The following is a 19329-nucleotide window of genomic DNA, read 5'->3' on the forward strand; positions in this document are numbered from 1 at the left end:
ATAAGTATTTTTATTAAAAAACAATCTTGATGCCTTTTGGGATGATAATGTCACAAAGCAAGCAATCTTCGCGTCTTTATTGATAAATGTGTTGTGAAATATAATGGGTACAAAAATAATCCTTTTAGGGAACAATACAAACTATTTATTCTTTGGCGAAGAAACTGTGATTAAGCTTGTTAACGGGTTGCTAGATTTTACACCCGTAATGTAATTTCATGCTTTTTTAAGTGAAAGATCACACAAGAGACAGAAAGCAAAATATTCATTTATTTATATGCGCATAACCGTGTCCAGTTTGCTTATATGAAGCTATTGTTCGGTTATAGTGACATGAAGGTTCTTGTATGATATTATATCAGAATGGAACGACTGCTTTCTCTCAACCCAACCCTCTGAATCATGTCCGACTGCTGACATAGTGACCTTGAAGGTCGGATTATTTTCGTACGTAGTTCCGTACGTGACTCTCTCATGCATACTGTCGTATACGCTTGTTGCCACGCGAACAAACTCTGGTTTTCTCCCACTATCTAATCCTCCACCATAGAAAATGTCGTCTGATGTCAGGGCGTTACTGTACATTTCATGTCCATCCATTCGAGATTTAGTCGGCGAAAATGTGATAGCTCGAGTTTGTAGATTTATTTGGTCGCCATGTGTGAGATAGGACAAATAAACATCCCGAATAGAAAAGTACCGTGCGCTAGTTTCAACTGCACTGGATATGTCAAAAAGAGTCACACCTGCAGCCCCTATTACCTGGCAAACAAAATTATAACATGTTTTTCATAAAAATGAATAGGTCTCTGCCAGTATAAACACACTAAAACGACTTTAGAGTATGTCTGAAACATAAAATGAATGAAATTCACACGTCCAATCATATAGATCTATACACTTGTTATTGGTTGTCATTTATTTTGTCAAACTGATGTATACAATTCTCATTTTTGTCTATAAGCTCACAAGCATATCTCTTTTACTCCTTAAAACATGCCATAGTCCATAACACTGGCTAAATAACATTACAAATGTACAGTTTTTGCGTATCATCATCATTGCGATATATCTGCAAGAACAAACTTAAAGACCTAATAATGTTTCCTACCTTAACAATTTTCAGCATGTTTTTTAAGTTTTCTAATTTCATGGTGTTTGTGTTTGTAATCAATATCATTATATATGTTTTTTTATCTTATAGGTGTTGTCTAATGTTGTAAAGCGCTTAGAGCTTCTAAAGATTAGGCGCTATACAAAGTCCTCATTGTTATTATATGTGTTAATCTAGTTCGCAAAATCTCATTCCTATTGTCCGCGTTTGTTCCCCGTTTGGTAAATATCTCCACATTTGTCATTTTCATACACATTCACATGCACAGGTACTCACGTAGACGCTTTTGCATTATTAAAAACAATGCAACACCATCTCACCTTGCCGGACCCCTGGCTAGTTCCGTCATGCGTTACGACTAGTGCGGTATTTTCATCCACACCAAACGCATAATTGCTGCCGAGGGACTGTTTCCTGGTGTCCCAGAGCAGCCGTATTATGCGACCTTCCCGTCCTCTCTGGCTGAAAAACAAAGTTTGGTCATAATGAGATTGTCGATGAACTTAAGTTTTTGTTATTGTTTTTTTTTTCGTTAGTGATTTAATACGTTAAATTAAACTTTCTTCCATTATCAGTTAAGAAGTGTCTTAACAACTGTACTATTTTCTTGAGTCTTTTGAATTTTGTAAGCCGTATATTACAAGATGGTAAGAACGTGGAAACACCATCATAATATAGATACTAATTATGCCAAGTGATTAAAGAAATATGAGCTTTTGTAAATGATCAATTCTCAATATCAAATCATTTATGTATTACAGTTATGTGGTCTTAAAATAAGTAAAAACCTTTGTAAATTCAACACATATCTTATTTTGCCTAGAATACATTGTGAAAATGTAAAAAAAAGAGGAATTTATGGTATTGCGAATTAAATCCCAAATAAAAATTGCATTAGAGACACATGTCATAATGATTTAAGTTGTGAATAAACTTCAGTAGAAATCCAAATAAAATCATATACTGAAAGTGTTGATGTGCCTGTGGTAGCCCGTGTTTTGGTGATGTACCAAAAATCGTTTTGGATCACAATAATACACTCCAAGAATTTGAAATTTCACTATAAATTCAAGTCTCTATTTCCAAGAATGATTTTTATTTTGAAGAGCACTTTCTATTTCCAGAGAAGAATCACTTGAATAATAATTTGAATAAATAAATTTCCAGTCCAAATGAATAAATTAATACACATAATACAATTTTTCTGCTAAGATCTTAAAGCACAAATAATTAATTTCTAGGAAAACAAAATTACAGAATCCTCTACTTGACCTCAGGTCACAATTAGCATTTTCTAAACAACACTATTACCTAATGAAAAGTTTCCTTCTGGGGGGTTCATAATGTTTACAAAATAAAATCTTAGTTACAATTAGAAGTCTAGTAACAAAATTATAATATAAAATGTGTAGTAAACAAAAGGCAGACCAGGCAATTCAAAGTGAATTTCCAATGTTCTAAACTCTGATTGAGATAAACAATGACATCCGAATTATAAAGCATGTATCTGCAATTGACTGGACATGAATTAGGAAATATGCTTTTCTAAAGTTTGCATTAGTTTTTTAAATATATTTATAACATTTTGCTCACGCTTATTTTTAATCGATGAAGTAATTTTCGCCAGAACGAATGGCGTTTTGTTTTCATCGACCAAAATAAAATCGGAAAATGTGTGAGGTGCTTATTTGAATTAGTTAACGAGTGTGAAAATATTATTATTAGACCGGACTGCAACATAAGAAGTAAAATGCAAATGTGCTTTGATTGGAATTTTCGCAGAAGACCCCTCCATTCAATTCTGAGATTGAGAAAGTCTGGAGTTTTTTAAAAATTGGAATAGCAATCATAGACGATATAAAGCCTGCATTTCAATATATCCAAGCGATTTGGCGAGTCTTTTATCCCAAAAGCGAGTTGCATATCTTCACAAATATTATCGTATCATTCTTGGTCACAAATGCCAATATATCCAAGTCAACCCATGTGCACGAAAACTTCTACTGAACTGATCTTACACGCTGTAGTGGTACTTTGTTCTCTCTTTTTGTATTACAAAATTACACGTGGAAGCAAGTACGTGGTATTTCTGTGTACCTGAAATGCGTATCGATGACGTAGTTGTGGAACAAACCAATTCCGCCAATTCTTTGGTAAACTAAGTCGTCCGGATGCGCGCTGCTCTCCGTTTCATAGGCTCCGTATTTCAGAGCATCCCAACTTACGCCGCCTACGTACAAAGTATATGTGATTAATCATGATCGATTGCAATAGTTATGCATCTGTTAAATAAGCATTCATCTATTAATGCATTCATCGGTATTGCTCGACAGCTGGCTAGCTAAATAGATAGATGTGATAAATGTTTTATACATGAGCAAACGTTTGTATGTAGTCACTAATTTTATCAAACGCAACACGAGTAAATTTTAAAGTTAAAAAGAAAACAAACGTAATTTTCAGTTGCAAACTAAGCTGTTCTTATTACAACTTTTATGACAATAAAAGTTTATTTTTTATATCATTTGTTCTAGTGAAGGCTACTCATTTTCTCTAGGACCTGATTTGCCTACATATTTGTTGTATGCTCAACTTTTTCATTCTTGGTCACGAAATTACAACCAATAATTGTTTGATGCATTACACACAGGTATTGATTCTTTCTGGTGTTTGTGTCTTGTCACATCTTAAAAGTTAAGCTGCGAGATTTATTTTATTAGAGATAACTAATAGTTATGGTTCAGAATTATGTAACTGTTGTAATCTAGATATCGTATAATCCTATGTGTATTCATGAACCTGGTTATCATTAGCACATCTGAATCTGTGTCGCTTATCATTTTATCATTGCATCGTACCTGTTTAGAAAGGGAGGTGAAATACGAATGCTTAAGGATTACCGGAAGATATAACGTGGCTGCATATGATCAATACCTCTAATCATCACCCGGTTGGTTTGGCATGTTGTCCCAGCGCTACTTCCCGAAATGACAGCTCCCTTTTTTTTCATTTCCATTATGGCCTCCAGAGCTGGGGAGGCGCTACCGTCGGCCAGAAGCAGTCTACAACGTAATAAAATTAAATTAGTTCATGGTATATTATCAAGGCTTCAGCTATCTGTGTTAAACGTTGAATCTTGTCTCTGGGAACATACACTGTATGTCCAGACAGATTAGTCTATAATTATAGGTTACTGCATTTGTATGGGAAAATATGAACGGGTTTTGGGATGGAATACTGCATGACCTTGGGAGTGCAGTATATCCTTCCGACAAAACGAGTTCATATTTTCCCATACAAAGGCAGTAACCTTTTTATTATATGCTCATTTTTTATTCTACCTAAGGTTTAATTATATAAACACAATACACTACAAGAAACAACGTAACTGAATGTATGCCGCATTCCAAACTAAATATACAAGCGCATATTCATCATTACACAAATCAACATTATTACTGCGCACATAACTCCGCCCAGATAAATTTGAACTTAGTCGCGCGCTCGACATAACTTTCGAAAGAAAATGGCGTGTCTAGTTAAAATTGAAATTTGGAGTCATATTGTGAATGAATGTGCATTGCAACAACTTTTTCATTTGATCTGGAATGAATAGATTCTGGTATTTTTCTCGATTCTAGGAAATTTCGTGATTATTGACTGGATTTGTATGTGACGATTCCACATGAAATACATGGGATTTAATAAGCTAGGGAGAAGCGTGTTGATATGTGCAAATGTGTTTCTGTTTCTGTCATTGAAAGTTTGAAATCATAATGTGGAAAAAATATGAAGTCTTTCAATTGCAATTATCAAAAAGACGCTATGGAAATTAATGCTTATTTCATTTTGAGTGCAGTAAGGAGGATGCAATTGCACTTATCATCGAAATTACAGCACAATTTCGAAACGTGTAATCCAGATTGAAAACCTATGACATGGCTCATGTAATTCTGATTTGCAGAATTAAGAAAATACATTTTGAGGAAATTCAGGATGTAAAACTGTAAGTATATTTTATTTTGCCATTCTTATCACCAGTTAAAGAAGAGATTATATGACTTGTCACTTGTATGTTATTTGTAAGGACATTATCTTGCGTCTTTTATATAATGTAGCTAGCCTAAATCCGTAACACTGTATCAACGCGGAATGTGCCAAAGCAGCTGGTATGTGGCAGTCCACGAAGCATCTGTTTTAGTTCATTCAGAAACAAATTTAAACATCCACAACGTAAAGAGCCTCTTACGCGAGTGTACATGATTTGTGTAAAAAATCAAAAGTGCTGGCGTCTGCGTCCATTGTTTGTTTACAATAGAAAATAGTTCCTTTATGCACGTGAATGCTATATGTGTATTGTCGCGCGAGTTCAGTATGGGGGAATATTGAACGATTATGACAATGTAAAGTTAACGGGGGAAAAATGAGCATATAATAAGACAAATTTCTGCATTGTTTGTTATTGGCTAAATCTCTTGGAAACTCCTGTCAGAATAATCATGCAATCGATGTTTGATTCATATATGTACTCTACCAACCCACATGCAATTCGTGCAGTTAATAACTTTTAGGCTCAGGGTCAATTATTTATGTCCCGTTTAAGAAGTCAGCACAATTTTCTTCCATGGATCAAATGGAAACAGAACAGACGTTAAAACTTTTGAGGCTTTGTAGACAATGAATTTTACCATGACGCAAATGGAATCTTATTTTCATTTTTTATATACCTTAACATGAAATTTGAACTGCAAAGATAAGAATATACGCACACTGTAAACCACCACATTATCAGTGTGTTTGAGATGTCGTCGAAGTTAATTCGCATACAATTAAGTGGTATTTAGAAAAATGAGCAAACGCTGAATGGCGTCTTTCACCCATGTTAATATTAAGATTTATATTCCATCCCTTTATAATAAAATTTGAAAATGTAAAAGCCTTTATGATTCCACAAGAACTTAACACACTGGAACATATGCCTTTTTTGTAGATATCAGCATTCGCTACAAAGCGCAAAGTATTATCAAAACGTCAGCCAATCTGATATACAAGACAAAGTACAAATTTAATGGTGAATAATACAGAGGCTGGCCAAATACTGTACCCATACGACATTTTCGTAGATAATTTTGTTGTTGCTATTGTTAACCGCATACATTAAGCACGCAGTCTTTGCACATTTTCTACTACAAGCCGTCGTGCTACAACAAAGACAACGAATGAAGTTTTCATGTTTGAGAAATACATTATACTGAACCTACGATTGAGTAACTCTGTATTGATCTCCTCCTCCGAAAAAGAAGCCCGTTTGGCGCTTGATCACCTGAATCACTTTGGGATCACTGTTGGCGGAAGTGTGGTTCATATCAATCGGGATGAAGCTGGCCTCTGCGGCGCCGTATTTGTTGACAAAAATGTCACGATAGAAGTTAGCACTATCTTGAGGATCTGCGCTAGACGCATGAATCAATCCTATTTTGGCTACTCCTCGACCTCCCTGAAATAGGGTGTCATATATATAATAATAATAATAATAATAATAATAATAATAATAATAATAATAACAATGCAAAGAATAATAATAATAATGAGCGGTAGAAGCGTCCGCCTCGGATACCGGAGGTAGTGGGTTCGAATCCCAGCCGAGACTCATACAAAATACGGATAAAAAAAGTACTAGCAGCTGCATCGCTTGGCGCTCGGCATTAAGAGGTTCGTGTTTGGACTGGTTGGCCTGGTGTCAGGATAATGTGACTGGGTGGGGCATGTTGCTACATGCCTGCGGCATGATGCCCCAGTGCTATACATCGCTCTCAAATACCACACCGCAGACTCCGTAGCGATATGACTAAATTTTTGTTTTATTTTTAATTACATGATATTGTAATGTAAATTTATTTCACTAGAGATGATACTTTTGTTTTAGAAAATAGTTTGACCTTGACTGTTAGTTTATAAAACACCAGGTGTTGATCTAAATCCTGAACTTGTTTCAGAATTTGTAGCAACCTTCGTAAACAAGTTCTATTTTATTTTAAAATGATTAGTTGTTTCCAAGGTCATGATGGGACTTTGTCTATAAGATGTAAACAATTTTTTTTTTTATTTCTTAGAGTAAAAATGATTGGTTTTCGTCAGGGTCACACTGAGTACACGTGATCTGTAACAAGTACTTGCTTCTATAACCTTCCAGAAGATAATCACGTGACGCATTGTTTACGTTTAAGAAAGACCATATAACCCATGTTTTGGAGAATTAATCTCAGTAGAAGCTGGGCTGTTAAACTGTTAGTCGCATGTTGTGCTGTTTGGAGTTATTTCAAATTACTTGGATTCAAAAGGATTAATTCTGTTAGTTTTCTGGAAAATACGTGTGCTCATGTAATATTGTGGAACAAGAACAGTGTTTTATAAAAATGTATTCAGCTATCAGAAACCGGAGTGATAATTCTTGTTTCTTCAATTAACTCTAGACTTCAACACTACGGATTGCAGCATACGTCATCGTCCTCCTTCTTAGATTCTTCGTCGGGATTTGAACGTGATATCAGTATAACATATTGTAATTAGGACTACTAAAACTTTATTCTTGGATTATTCTTGGATTATTTTTGGATTTATTCTATAAAACCGTAAGTTCATATTTTTTTCGTTTTGACAGAATTTTTCCAGGGAAATAAATTATTGTATATTTTTCAAATCTTGCTGTTTTCACTCTTTCTTGTGTTACTGTTTATTCGAGCCTAAACACGTGACATAAGAACACACACACACACACACACACACACACACACACACACACACACTATATATATATATATATATATATATATATATATATATATATATATATATATATATATATATATATATATATATCCGTTACTCCGTAAGAATACGAATTAAAAATTCTCTAACCTGTATGACGGTATTATTTGTATTAAAATATTAATTCTGGCGTACATATATATATATATATATATATATATATATATATATATATATATATATAATAAATAAATGATAATAAATGAGATGAAAACTTTCTTGATAATTACAGCATGAATGAATAATGTCCTCATATTACCTTGCACACAGTTTCATATCTAATCTCATCTCTTGACCGACATTTATCTATGTGCAAGTGAACCTAAAATGAGCTGCTGCCTTGATCTATAGAATTTTAGTCATTGAGGTTTCCGCCATACATAGAACACGATCGATGCCTTCTTTATGTATACGTTGTTCGTCTTTGTGAAAGAAATAATCGACACTTACGTGGGTGAAATGGATTCGCATCTCTTTACCTTATTTCTTAGATGTACAAGGTCCCAATACATACTACGGCACTTGGTCAAAATATCTGGTACTATCTATTCAAAATGAACTAAATATGTTTTGTTTCATATAATTAAACATTAGAAAATCTCGCGTGAAGTTGGATCTTAACCTACTTTAAATAAACACTTCCATCTTTACAGCGTGTTATAAAAAGTATAAATAAGGCATACCGCCATTCGGACAATGGTGTCATATATCTCAGTATTGTTGTCTGCTAAGTTGCCGCCAACGAGCACCATCGACTCTCCGTATGTTGCATACTGGGGTAGGGCATCATCAAGCACGAAACATAGACTGGTGGAAAACTCTAGGATTAACAAGAACAAGTATAGTCCCGGCATCTTCGATTCTTTCGGGATTGTGTGTCAAGTCTCGAAACTACAAGAAACAGTTCAATCTTATCTCGTATGTCGATTCATAATGTTGGTCATGAGAGTGCACTGACTGACGGACGACGCACATCCTTATGTTGGTCATGTGAGTGCACTGACTGGCAGACGACGCACATCCTTATGTTGGTCATGTGAGTCTACTGACTGACGGACGACGCACATCCTTATGTTGGTCATGTGAGTCCACTGACTGGCAGACGACGCACACCCTTATGATATTCAGGTGAGTCAACTGACTGACGGACTATGCACACCCTTATGATAGTCATGTGAGTCTACTGACTGACAAACGACGCACACCCTTATGATAGTCATGTGAGTTCACTGACTGACAGTCGATGCTCACCCGTATGATATCTGCGAGAGTGACCTACGTCAACTATGACCGACCATTTCATTTTATTTTATGTTTAAATTATATTTTGGAGATGATGTAACTTTTTCCCGAACGAGGATATTATTTTTGTTTGCTCATCTCAGAATAATTAATATATTGGATATAAGTAGTCCTTCTTTAAACCTCAGGGCAATATTATTATTGTTCAAATTACTGAGGGAACGGAACTTTTTCATAACAATTCCACCCTACGCTCCCGAAAATTAAATGATAGGTTCTTGAATAGTATTATCTGACTATTCGGATCGTCTTCGACTTTATCTCTATGGGGTTAAGCAGTTGAAAGTCTTCAGGTGGTGGTAAAGGTATTAGTCTTCAAAGAGGCAGTTATGTAGTTATGTTTTCTCTCTCTCTCTCTCTCTCTCTCTCTCTCTCTCTCTCTCTCTGAAGCAGAACATCATTTTACCTGCTAACACGAGAGAGAGAGAGAGAGAGAGAGAGAGAGAGAGAGAGAGAGAAAGGTCGTCTTTTTCTAATGAGAAGTTGTCTAACATTTGACGTGGTAAATTGTATAGTCATACAGTAATTCACAGTAGGATCTATTTCACTGATATTTAAGCATTCAGTTCCAGTTACCTCATGACATCGTCACAACTCCATAATGCAAACGAGGATCATTTTCTGCATCCAAGATGTTTCCCCATCCACATGGAAGGCTGTTTTGTTGATGTTTAAATTATTACCATATTGTCTAATTTCTTAATGCACTGTAATAACGGTTATAGAAAAAAAAGAGTTGCGAATTATAATTACTGAAACCATAAAGTAGGGTTACAGCTACATGCAATCGCAATAGATTTATTACAACTGGGTTCGAGATTGCATAAAAAATTGTAATAACCACGGTGTTTCACGGAAATTAGATCAGTTGATCTTACAATATACAGTATATGGGTCAATTGCTATTCCAGTGTTTTGAAACTGGACATTTATGGTCAAAATCATTATACCTTATTGCACCTACTAAAATGTATTAAAGGATTAGCTGCAAGTTACCTTCACATCTCAATCTGGAATAATCTCTGATGATGAAAACTGTAACAAATGCAACAAAATGGGATATAATAGCATGCAATAACGGCAGAAGTTGTAATAATGCATATTTTGCTACAATAGGGTGGCTGTTTCCTGTCATTCCAACCCCTGTTTAGTACAAACCTTGTATGCGGACACTTCAACCAGATCAGATGCTAATGTTAAGTATTCCGATCAACAGCTATTCAGGTAGCGTTGAAAGAGAAAATGAGTCTCAAAGCTTACGATGGATTTCAACAAGTTATCTGACTAAAACGTTTCCTTCTAAAAGACATTCTACATCAAAAAAGGATCATGAAACTGCATGCAACCTCTGGCATATATAAATAATGAGGGAGATTATATTGTAAAATACGGCTTGATTGCATGCCAGTACAGACCATTTTGTTGTTGTTGTTGGGTTTAACGCCATTTTTCAGCACACAATAGGCTATACATGGCGGCCAGTATTAATGGTGGAGGAAGAACCCGAGAAAACCCCTGAAAGAACCACCGACCCTCGAGAAGCTACTGGCAAGCTTTCTCACATACCCACATTGGCTGAATTCGAGACTCGAACCGGTGCAGATAGAGGTGAGATGGCAGTGATCCGTAACGGAGAGCGCTTTAGACCACTCGGTCACTCGGGGCCCAGACCATTTTGTTGTTGTTGTTGTTGTTGTTGTGGGGTTTAACGCCATTTTTCAGCACACAATAGGCTATACATGGCGGCCAGTATTAATGGTGGAGGAAGAACCCGAGAAAACCCCTGAAAGAACCACCGACCCTCGAGAAGCTACTGGCAAGCTTTCTCACATACCCACATTGGCTGAATTCGAGACTCGAACCGGTGCAGATAGAGGTGAGATGGCAGTGATCCGTAACGGAGACCGCTTTAGACCACTCGGTCACTCGGGGCCCAGACCATTTTGTAATAAAACATATGATATGTAACGAAAATACAGTGACCTTGATTTGATGATGTTCTGTTGTATAAGATAACATTTGCTGTTGACTCTGTCATTTATATGAATAACTTATCTAATCCAATTATCCTGGAGATCATGTTATTACTATAATTGGGTTTGAAATCGCATGTTACCCATCACATTCACATTTACAAGTATCCAAATTAAACATTTCTCAAATGCAAATTCCTTGAACTATAGGGCTTGAACATATATATATATATATATATATATATATATATATATATATATATATATATATATATATATATATATATATATGGAAACCTTACTGCAACAAAACAGTCTAAGTGATTTAATTAAATTTTAGAGTTTTTAGTACCATAGGGCTTGGAATCGAATGTTGCCGCAAACCAAATTATAGTTAAATGGACTTTAATTACAAATGCGTTGCGACTCGATGCAGTTGTGACCCAGTTCGCAATAAGTCATACGAGTTTCAATTACGTAAGCTGAACTATAAGATATAACATTCTTTTTATCTAGTCACGATAATTGCTGACCCCGATATTATACTAATAAGTAATCTAATTGAATATTTGTCGAATGAAAGTTGCCATTATAGTAGTGCTTGAATCTGTTAGTAGCAGACTGTATTGTATTGAAACAGACTTTATTGTCACAACAGTCGTTATATCCATATGCGTTTAAATTGCATAGAGTTGTAACCCTTGTTTGAATAGTTATTATAATTTGCAACGTTATTACAATACGGATTACTACAAAGCCTTTAACAAAGTAAATAAATCAAAGCATATTATATAGTTTCATTACTGAACAGGGTGAAGAAGTCGGATTCCATGAACTTTCTCAACTAGTACTCTTTTACTGTTTCAGTAGGTAAAGTTCAATACAAATACGAATTATTGAATACCCAGTCGTGTCAACTAATTTCACGGCATTTACATTGAAAGATTTTTTATTGACAGCTCATAAAAATCGTCTGAATAGCAAGTAGTAGGCTGGTTTGGCCCCACCTCGTACCCCATTGTGCTAATTCATAGAGCGGTGGTTATTGGAGGGTGGGTTTAGGATAGACCTAAAGTTTCATGACAATTTAGTATCAGGTTGGTGACGGGGATGGTTCACTTCACATCACACAGTAGATCCCACTGGTTGTTGGAGGCTGGCAGTGCTTGCGTGGCTGGCGGTCAGAGTAGCATGACAGCAGGTGGGCGATTTTTAACATGACACGAGTATGAGACGAAACGTTTTTGCATTTGAAGGCTGTGATTGGCTTTGTCCAGAATTAATAACTTAATATGGCACCATCTCCCCATCTCATGTGCATACGTTTATCTTCTAATTTTTGAGACGAAACGTTTTTGCATTTGAAGGCTGTGATTGGCTTTGTCCAGAATTAATAACTTAATATGGCACCATCTCCCCATCTCATGTGCATACGTTTATCTTCTAATTTTTGAGACGAAACGTTTTTGCATTTGAAGGCTGTGATTGGCTTTGTCCAGAATTAATAACTTAATATGGCACCATCTCCCCATCTCATGTGCATACGTTTATCTTCTAATTTTTGAAACCCCAGTTCGATCTCTGTGAACAAATCGACTGCCCTTTCACCAGTTAAACTGTGCTATGCACATTTATGTTTAGATTTTCAGCTGCAGTTGAGTAATTTATAATTACATCTCTGCATAGGTTTATATTTCTCTGCTTTAATCTAGCCATAATTCATGCGAAATCAGATTTCTACTTTAGTCATATTTCAAGAGAAATCTTATTTCCATTTTACTCTGGTCATTTTCAAGAGAAATCATATTTCTCATTTAATCTAGCTTTATTCCAAGAGAAATCACAGATACATACTTTAAGTTTGCCTTATTCCAAGATAAATCAGATATATACTTTAATCTAGAATCATTCCACGAGAAATCAGATACATGATTTAATCTAGCCTTATTCCACGATAAATCAGATACATACTTTAATCTAGTCTTATTCCACGAGAAATCAGATATATACTTTAATCATGCATTATTCCAAGAGAAATCAGATACATACTTTAATCATGCATTATTCCACGAGAAATCAGATGCATACTTTAAGCTAGCCTTATTCCACGAGAAATCAGATACATACTTTAATCTAGCCTTATTCCACGAAAAATCAGATACATACTTTAATCTAGCATCATTTCACGAGAAATCAGATATATACTTTAATCTAGCCTTATTCCACGAGAAATCAGATACATACTTTAATCTAGCATAATTCCACGAGAAATCATATACATACTTTAATCGAGCCTTATTGCACGAGAAATCAGATACATACTTTAATCTAGCCTTATTCCACGAGAAATTAGATACATAATTTAATCTAGATTTATTCCACGAGAAATCATATACATACTTTAATCGAGCATCATTTCACGAGAAATCAGATGTATACTTTAATCATGCATTATTCCAAGAGAATTCAGACACATAATTTAATCATGCATTATTCCAAGAGAAATCAGATATATACTTTACTTTGCCCTTATTCCACGAGAAATCAGATACATACATTAATTTAGCATCATTCCACGAGAAATGATACATACTTTAATCATGCATTATTCCACGAGAAATCAGATACATGCTTTAATCATGCATTATTCCACGAGAAATCAGATATATACTTTAATCATGCATTATTCCACGAGAAATCAGATACATGCTTTAATCATGCATTATTCCAAGATAAATAAGATATATATACTTTAATTTAATCTTATTCCACGATAAATCAGATATATACTTTAATCTAGCATTATTCCATGAGAAATCAAATTTCTACTTTAATCTAGTCGTATTCCGACAGAAATAAGATTTAAGAACAAGAACCTGTTCCGTTGTCAATGCTTCTACTGACTGTTCCCTGTGTTTGTTATAGTCTACTGGTTGATCTGGCTTATGACTGCCTCGATGCATCGGACACCATATTAAACTCTTTCTTTCCGCCGACGCAGAAGGAAACATGTGCAGTTGTGTGTGTGTGTGTGTGTGTGTGTGTGTGTTCAGTTAATTTAGAAAAATTAGTGCATCGTATCGGAGAGGTACGTTAGAAAAGATGGCATTGACAATCGAATCAAATTCTATTGAACCTATTCAATTTCAATCAGCACCTGCAAGGTAAAGAAAATCTTTCACATAGTTATTTTTTTTCATTTCCATTAGGTCTATGCATTTTAAATCCGTAAGTGCAAAATATTGAAGTACAAGCCGTGTTTTGGATTGGAAAAATTAAAAAAAAATAGCCAAACATTTATGACCTATATATATATATATATATATATATATATATATATATATATATATATATATATATATATATATATATATATATATATATATATACAGGAAACTACTTGAGTATTGTAAGTGGAAAGATTGGACTTATTTGCTGATCCATAAACAAACTGAATTTTAGCAAATATTCTATGTCTGTGAATACGATGGATGACTCTTGTAAAATCTTTTGTACAATCAAGAAGTTTTCGATAGTCAGCATGTCAGTATTGAAATAAAATACGTAATTTGATTTATATCTAATTCATGTTGAAGAACATATTATAACATTTTGACTGTTCGTTGGTCATGATGCACGCGATATCGTAAGCGCAACCTTTGTCAGAACACCATCTCTGACGTTATACACGTAGATCTGGCTAAGGCTTTTGAAGCTTACAGGTATGGTACACTCACATCTTCAGAAGGAACTAACTGAAAGAGAAACTTCAGGAAATAAAAACTGAAGGGCCCAAAACTCTGACATTTACATTTCGGATTACTTATTTATTATTCAACTCACATAATTTACAACTTTCACAACTGAAGTACTATTTTTACGATATAGACTGTTTGTGTCGTGCCAAAAGGGAGAAAAAATAGGCGTGTTTTTAAAACCCGATTTGAAAACGTACCTATTTTGTTTTAAATGAATGAAACTTTTATCAGTCTATTCCTCGGTTATATCTATTTGAAGATTCTTATATGATATTTTATTAGCTCCATGACCTCTCTCAACCCAACCTTCGGAATCATGTCCATGTGCTGACATAGTGACTTTAAATGTAGGATTAGTCTCTTTTGTAGTTCCGTATGTTACACGATGATGTCTGGTATCATATATACTGGTAGCTACTTGAACGAATCTTCCGCCGCCGAAAATGTCCGATGATGTGATAGCGTTCTTGTGTTTTTCGTGTCCAGCCAATGGCGTTTTAGCTGGCGAGAAAGTTATTGCGCGAGTGTGAAGGTTAATTTGGTCCCCGTGAGTAAGATATGATAAATAGACACCTCGAATAGAAAAATATCTTGTTTGCACATCAGTTGCCTTGGATACGTCAACAAGAACAACTCCTGCAGAGCCTATTACCTGAAATTAAGAAAATAATAATCATGTCCGGTCTAAGGTTTACTGGAAAAGATAGATCATTAGAAAATGTTACTTGCTATACATTAAATTACAGATATGCTAATGGAACACGAATGCCTTATGACTGTGCCTGAAAATTCGCAAAACTACAAAGCTTAACCCTACGTACGGACATACAAATATATTCAAGTATGCATGGATAACGGTAGAAGTTCATATTTCTATCACATTTGTCGTGTCGCATAAAAAGGATGAAAAAATTATGCAAGTATTTGTTATGAAAATCATTGGAATATCTAATGCAATCCATCTCTCCCTTTAAGTGGAACATATTCGAGTAAAATAAATATATTTTATGTTTGAGAAATTCTTCCTCTATCCCTATACTTGTTGTTCCATAGTAACAGACGTACAGCCTATAAATTTCTTTGACCCTAACACACATGCAGAAACACATACAAGCTAGTGTATAATAAAAAGAAACCGTTGTGACATATCACCTTGCCAGTCGCCTGACCCGTGCCGTCGTGAGTTACAACTAGCGCCGTGTTTTCATCCACACCCAATGCATAATTGCTGCCAAGGGATAGTCTCCGTGTGTCCCAAAGTAGTCGTATCAAGCGACCTTCACGTCCTCTCTCGCTAAAATATTTAATCAAAATTTTAAGAAGGCTTTAAAAAACTTGTAAGATTTTCAAACGCTCTTGACTAGAAACTTAAATTTAAAAATTTCTTCTTTAATGCACCATTGTTTGCTCTTGACAAATGTCATGCTATCGATGGTGAAACATAACGCATAATCCTATTATTCAAAAGCACAACTTTCCTACGGTTTTGCCAGCTAAATTTAGTTTGGACGTTAAGAAATTAGTATTACGGTACGTCTGGATAATTAGTATTAAGGTACGTCTGGATAATTAGTATCAAGGTACGTCTGGATAATTAGTATTAAGGTACGTCTGGATAATTAGTATCAAGGTACGTCTGGATAATTAGTATCAAGGTACGTCTGGATAATTAGTATTAAGGTACGTCTGGATAATTAGTATTAAGGTACGTCTGGATAAATTGTACTTCGAAGAAAGTTTCATCCGTTTGCTTAATACTTACTATATCATATTACAGCACAGTGAACCGAATGCGCGTGCACTTTAGTATCGACCAAATGATACACAGTGAAGATGCAAAAAATCTTGGTCATGAATGTTAAATGTATGGATTTGTAACGGTCGCTGTATCTTCAGGGCTTTACTCGTTGTATGTCACTAATTTACTTTTAATGCAAGATACAGTCGTTTGGGCATGATGATGACGACGACGACGATGATGACGACGATGATGATGACGATGATGATGACGATGATGACGACGATGATGTTGATGAGGATGACGATGATGACGATGATGATGAGTTTTGGGTTTTACGGCGCATCAGCACAATAGGGCCACAAAGAGTGTAATAATGAAAAGAACATGATCTAGAAGTACATATAAAAAGAATGTAATGAAAGAATATAAAGAATCCCGATCAACGGGCGATGTAAACAGATGAAATACTCAAAACGATATCACACAAAGTATTTCGAATCAAGAAATCATGATATACTAATTAAAATTACTTTGACGATTCAGCAAGTTACATTTTGTTTTACATATTTGCGTCTTTCAAGGAATCTAAAATATAAGATACACTCATTATGTCAAAACGTTATTTCATATTTTAACACGATATTATTGATCGCGTAATGGTTCGAACTCACTGCAGTCACTCTAAAACTGGCTGATGTTCATTGCAAAATATACACACAGGTTAGTCCTCTCCAATCAAAACTAGGAATGAATTATCCGTGTGAGTCCGATTCTAAGAGGTGCAACAAACATTTCATCCTTAAAGACTGATCTTCATAATGGGGACATTCACCTAAAGTAGGCTTTACTGAGTGAAGCTTGTTATGGACAAAATGTATACCACTTATTAAATAAAAATTTAACAAGATTTAAAATCAATAAAGGTTTTCAAAAATATGAAGGATGGAGAGATAAAACCGCTTTGGCACCGCAGTCTGTTCTTTCGTTACCATTGGATACCCACATGACTGGGTAGCCAACATAAACTTATATGATGAGAGGTAGATACTTCCGTGTATTTGATGAGAATAGTTCTTTAACAGAGGTTTTCAACGCTTGGTATGAATTGTCTTAAGTAATGCAAGTGAATGGGAAAAAAATAACTGAATTTTGAATACTTTTATTTTTGATATCGTTAAAAGCAATATCGACTACCTTGGTCTCAAAATCGATTCATCATATGGTAAAGAGCATTTTGCTGTGTAATCATCACTTTGCGTCATTTTTTGAATCACCAATAAAACTATTATGTAGGTATCATTTTTTGAAAGGAGATCTTGGCGTGCAGGATTAAACAGAAAGGACATGTTTCTGACTTTTCCGTTGATGACGATAAACAGGATTCTGGATGGTTTTAGAAGCCATGGTGGTATTTTATGGACGAATGTTTATTTGATTGTTTGAAATATCAATCATAACATTGACAAAGTATGGTGATATCTTTTATTCCAAATGTTGTAATGACGTTCGTTTTCGTCAAAAAGTGTTTGATAAATATGATGGAAGACTGATTCGTAGGCAGGATTGCAAGGATTTGATTCACGTTGCATCGTATATTGCAGAGACAATGTTTCACCGCGGACGTCTAATTGGCTTAAAATTAAAGACTTTTAATTTTGTAACGTTATGAAGGCTCCCAAGGCGAGCCGAACTCCTTGATGGTGAATTGACTCAAGCATGATTAAATAGGATTTTCTGTCTGATTCATAACAATGCTGTCATAATAAAGTTAAGATGTGATAAGTGCTCTATAACGATTCAGAAGAACCTTTCGATCTGAATCCAATGTAGTACGTACTACCACTACGAGCAGTTAATATGGCTTTAAGCATTCAGTCTTTACTTTTGTTTAATGTGTGCGATGAAAGTGAGTTTTCTGTTCACAATCCCCTCCCCCCCAAAAATTCTTTTTTTTAAAATGAGGATTGAGTTTAGATTCGTCATGTTGATTATGTATTGGACAGAAGTGCATTCAAGTTGTTTTGGGTTTAGGAAATTCAAAACCGTTGACAGTTACCCGTTGTTATCTTTTAATTGCATGCCAATGTTTGGATTGAAAACATATAAGAAAATCATCAGCATACAGTGAACAATCCACAACTGGATTTAAGTTCTTAATCAGGTTATTATTTTGATCTTTAAAATGTAAACTACAAAATGCTACACTGAGGAACAGCCACATCCTGTTTGTGCAAATTCCGTATCTAAAATAAAGTGTGAAGGAAATTTGGCATTGAATTTTGCTCCTTAAAAGAATTTCGAATTTTCCCAGTCGGCTTACTGTGATTTCTAGCGTGAAATTGGTTCGTCAATGGTAGAGCCAATGTTTCAAAGAAACTTGGACAGTGGTTACTGCCGTAAAGTTCTTCAGCGACCTCACAATCATAATGTAATAGAAAATAGAAGAGAAGGGGAACACATAGTTAGCTGAATGATGGGTATGAGCCTGCCGTTCATATATATATATATATATATATATATATATATATATATATATATATATATATATATATATATATATATGAACATGAAAACAACAAAAAGAACTACTTTCTCTTGGGCACCATATATAAA

General features: G+C 34.9%; 2 protein-coding genes across 2 annotated transcripts in view; both read right to left on the reverse strand.

The window, feature by feature from the left end:
- Nucleotides 1–256: 256 nt before the first annotated feature.
- On the reverse strand, nucleotides 257–8872 carry LOC149794955 (uncharacterized). Its single transcript, XM_089964012.1, has 6 exons — nucleotides 8626–8872; nucleotides 6376–6611; nucleotides 4049–4176; nucleotides 3212–3344; nucleotides 1435–1576; nucleotides 257–762 (listed from the first exon to the last, which is right to left on the reverse strand). The coding sequence occupies exons 1-6, from the start codon at nucleotides 8794–8796 to the stop codon at nucleotides 313–315; spliced, it is 1260 nt and encodes a 419-aa protein (XP_089820138.1). The 5' UTR covers nucleotides 8797–8872; the 3' UTR covers nucleotides 257–312.
- Nucleotides 8873–15029: 6157 nt separating this feature from the next.
- Nucleotides 15030–19329, reverse strand: part of LOC149794956 (heat shock 70 kDa protein 12A-like) — a 102911-nt gene continuing 98611 nt past the window's right edge. Inside the window, exons 11-12 of the mRNA XM_089964619.1 lie at nucleotides 16128–16269; nucleotides 15030–15627 (exon numbers count right to left, since the gene is read on the reverse strand). Coding sequence (XP_089820745.1) covers nucleotides 15208–15627; nucleotides 16128–16269 — 562 coding nt within the window. The 3' untranslated portion in view covers nucleotides 15030–15207. The remainder of the gene's footprint in view (nucleotides 15628–16127; nucleotides 16270–19329) is intronic.

Source organism: Sinohyriopsis cumingii, chromosome 7, assembly GCF_028554795.1.
Source record: "Sinohyriopsis cumingii isolate HCF-2022 chromosome 7, ASM2855479v2, whole genome shotgun sequence".
Classification (NCBI taxonomy): domain Eukaryota; kingdom Metazoa; phylum Mollusca; class Bivalvia; order Unionida; family Unionidae; genus Sinohyriopsis; species Sinohyriopsis cumingii.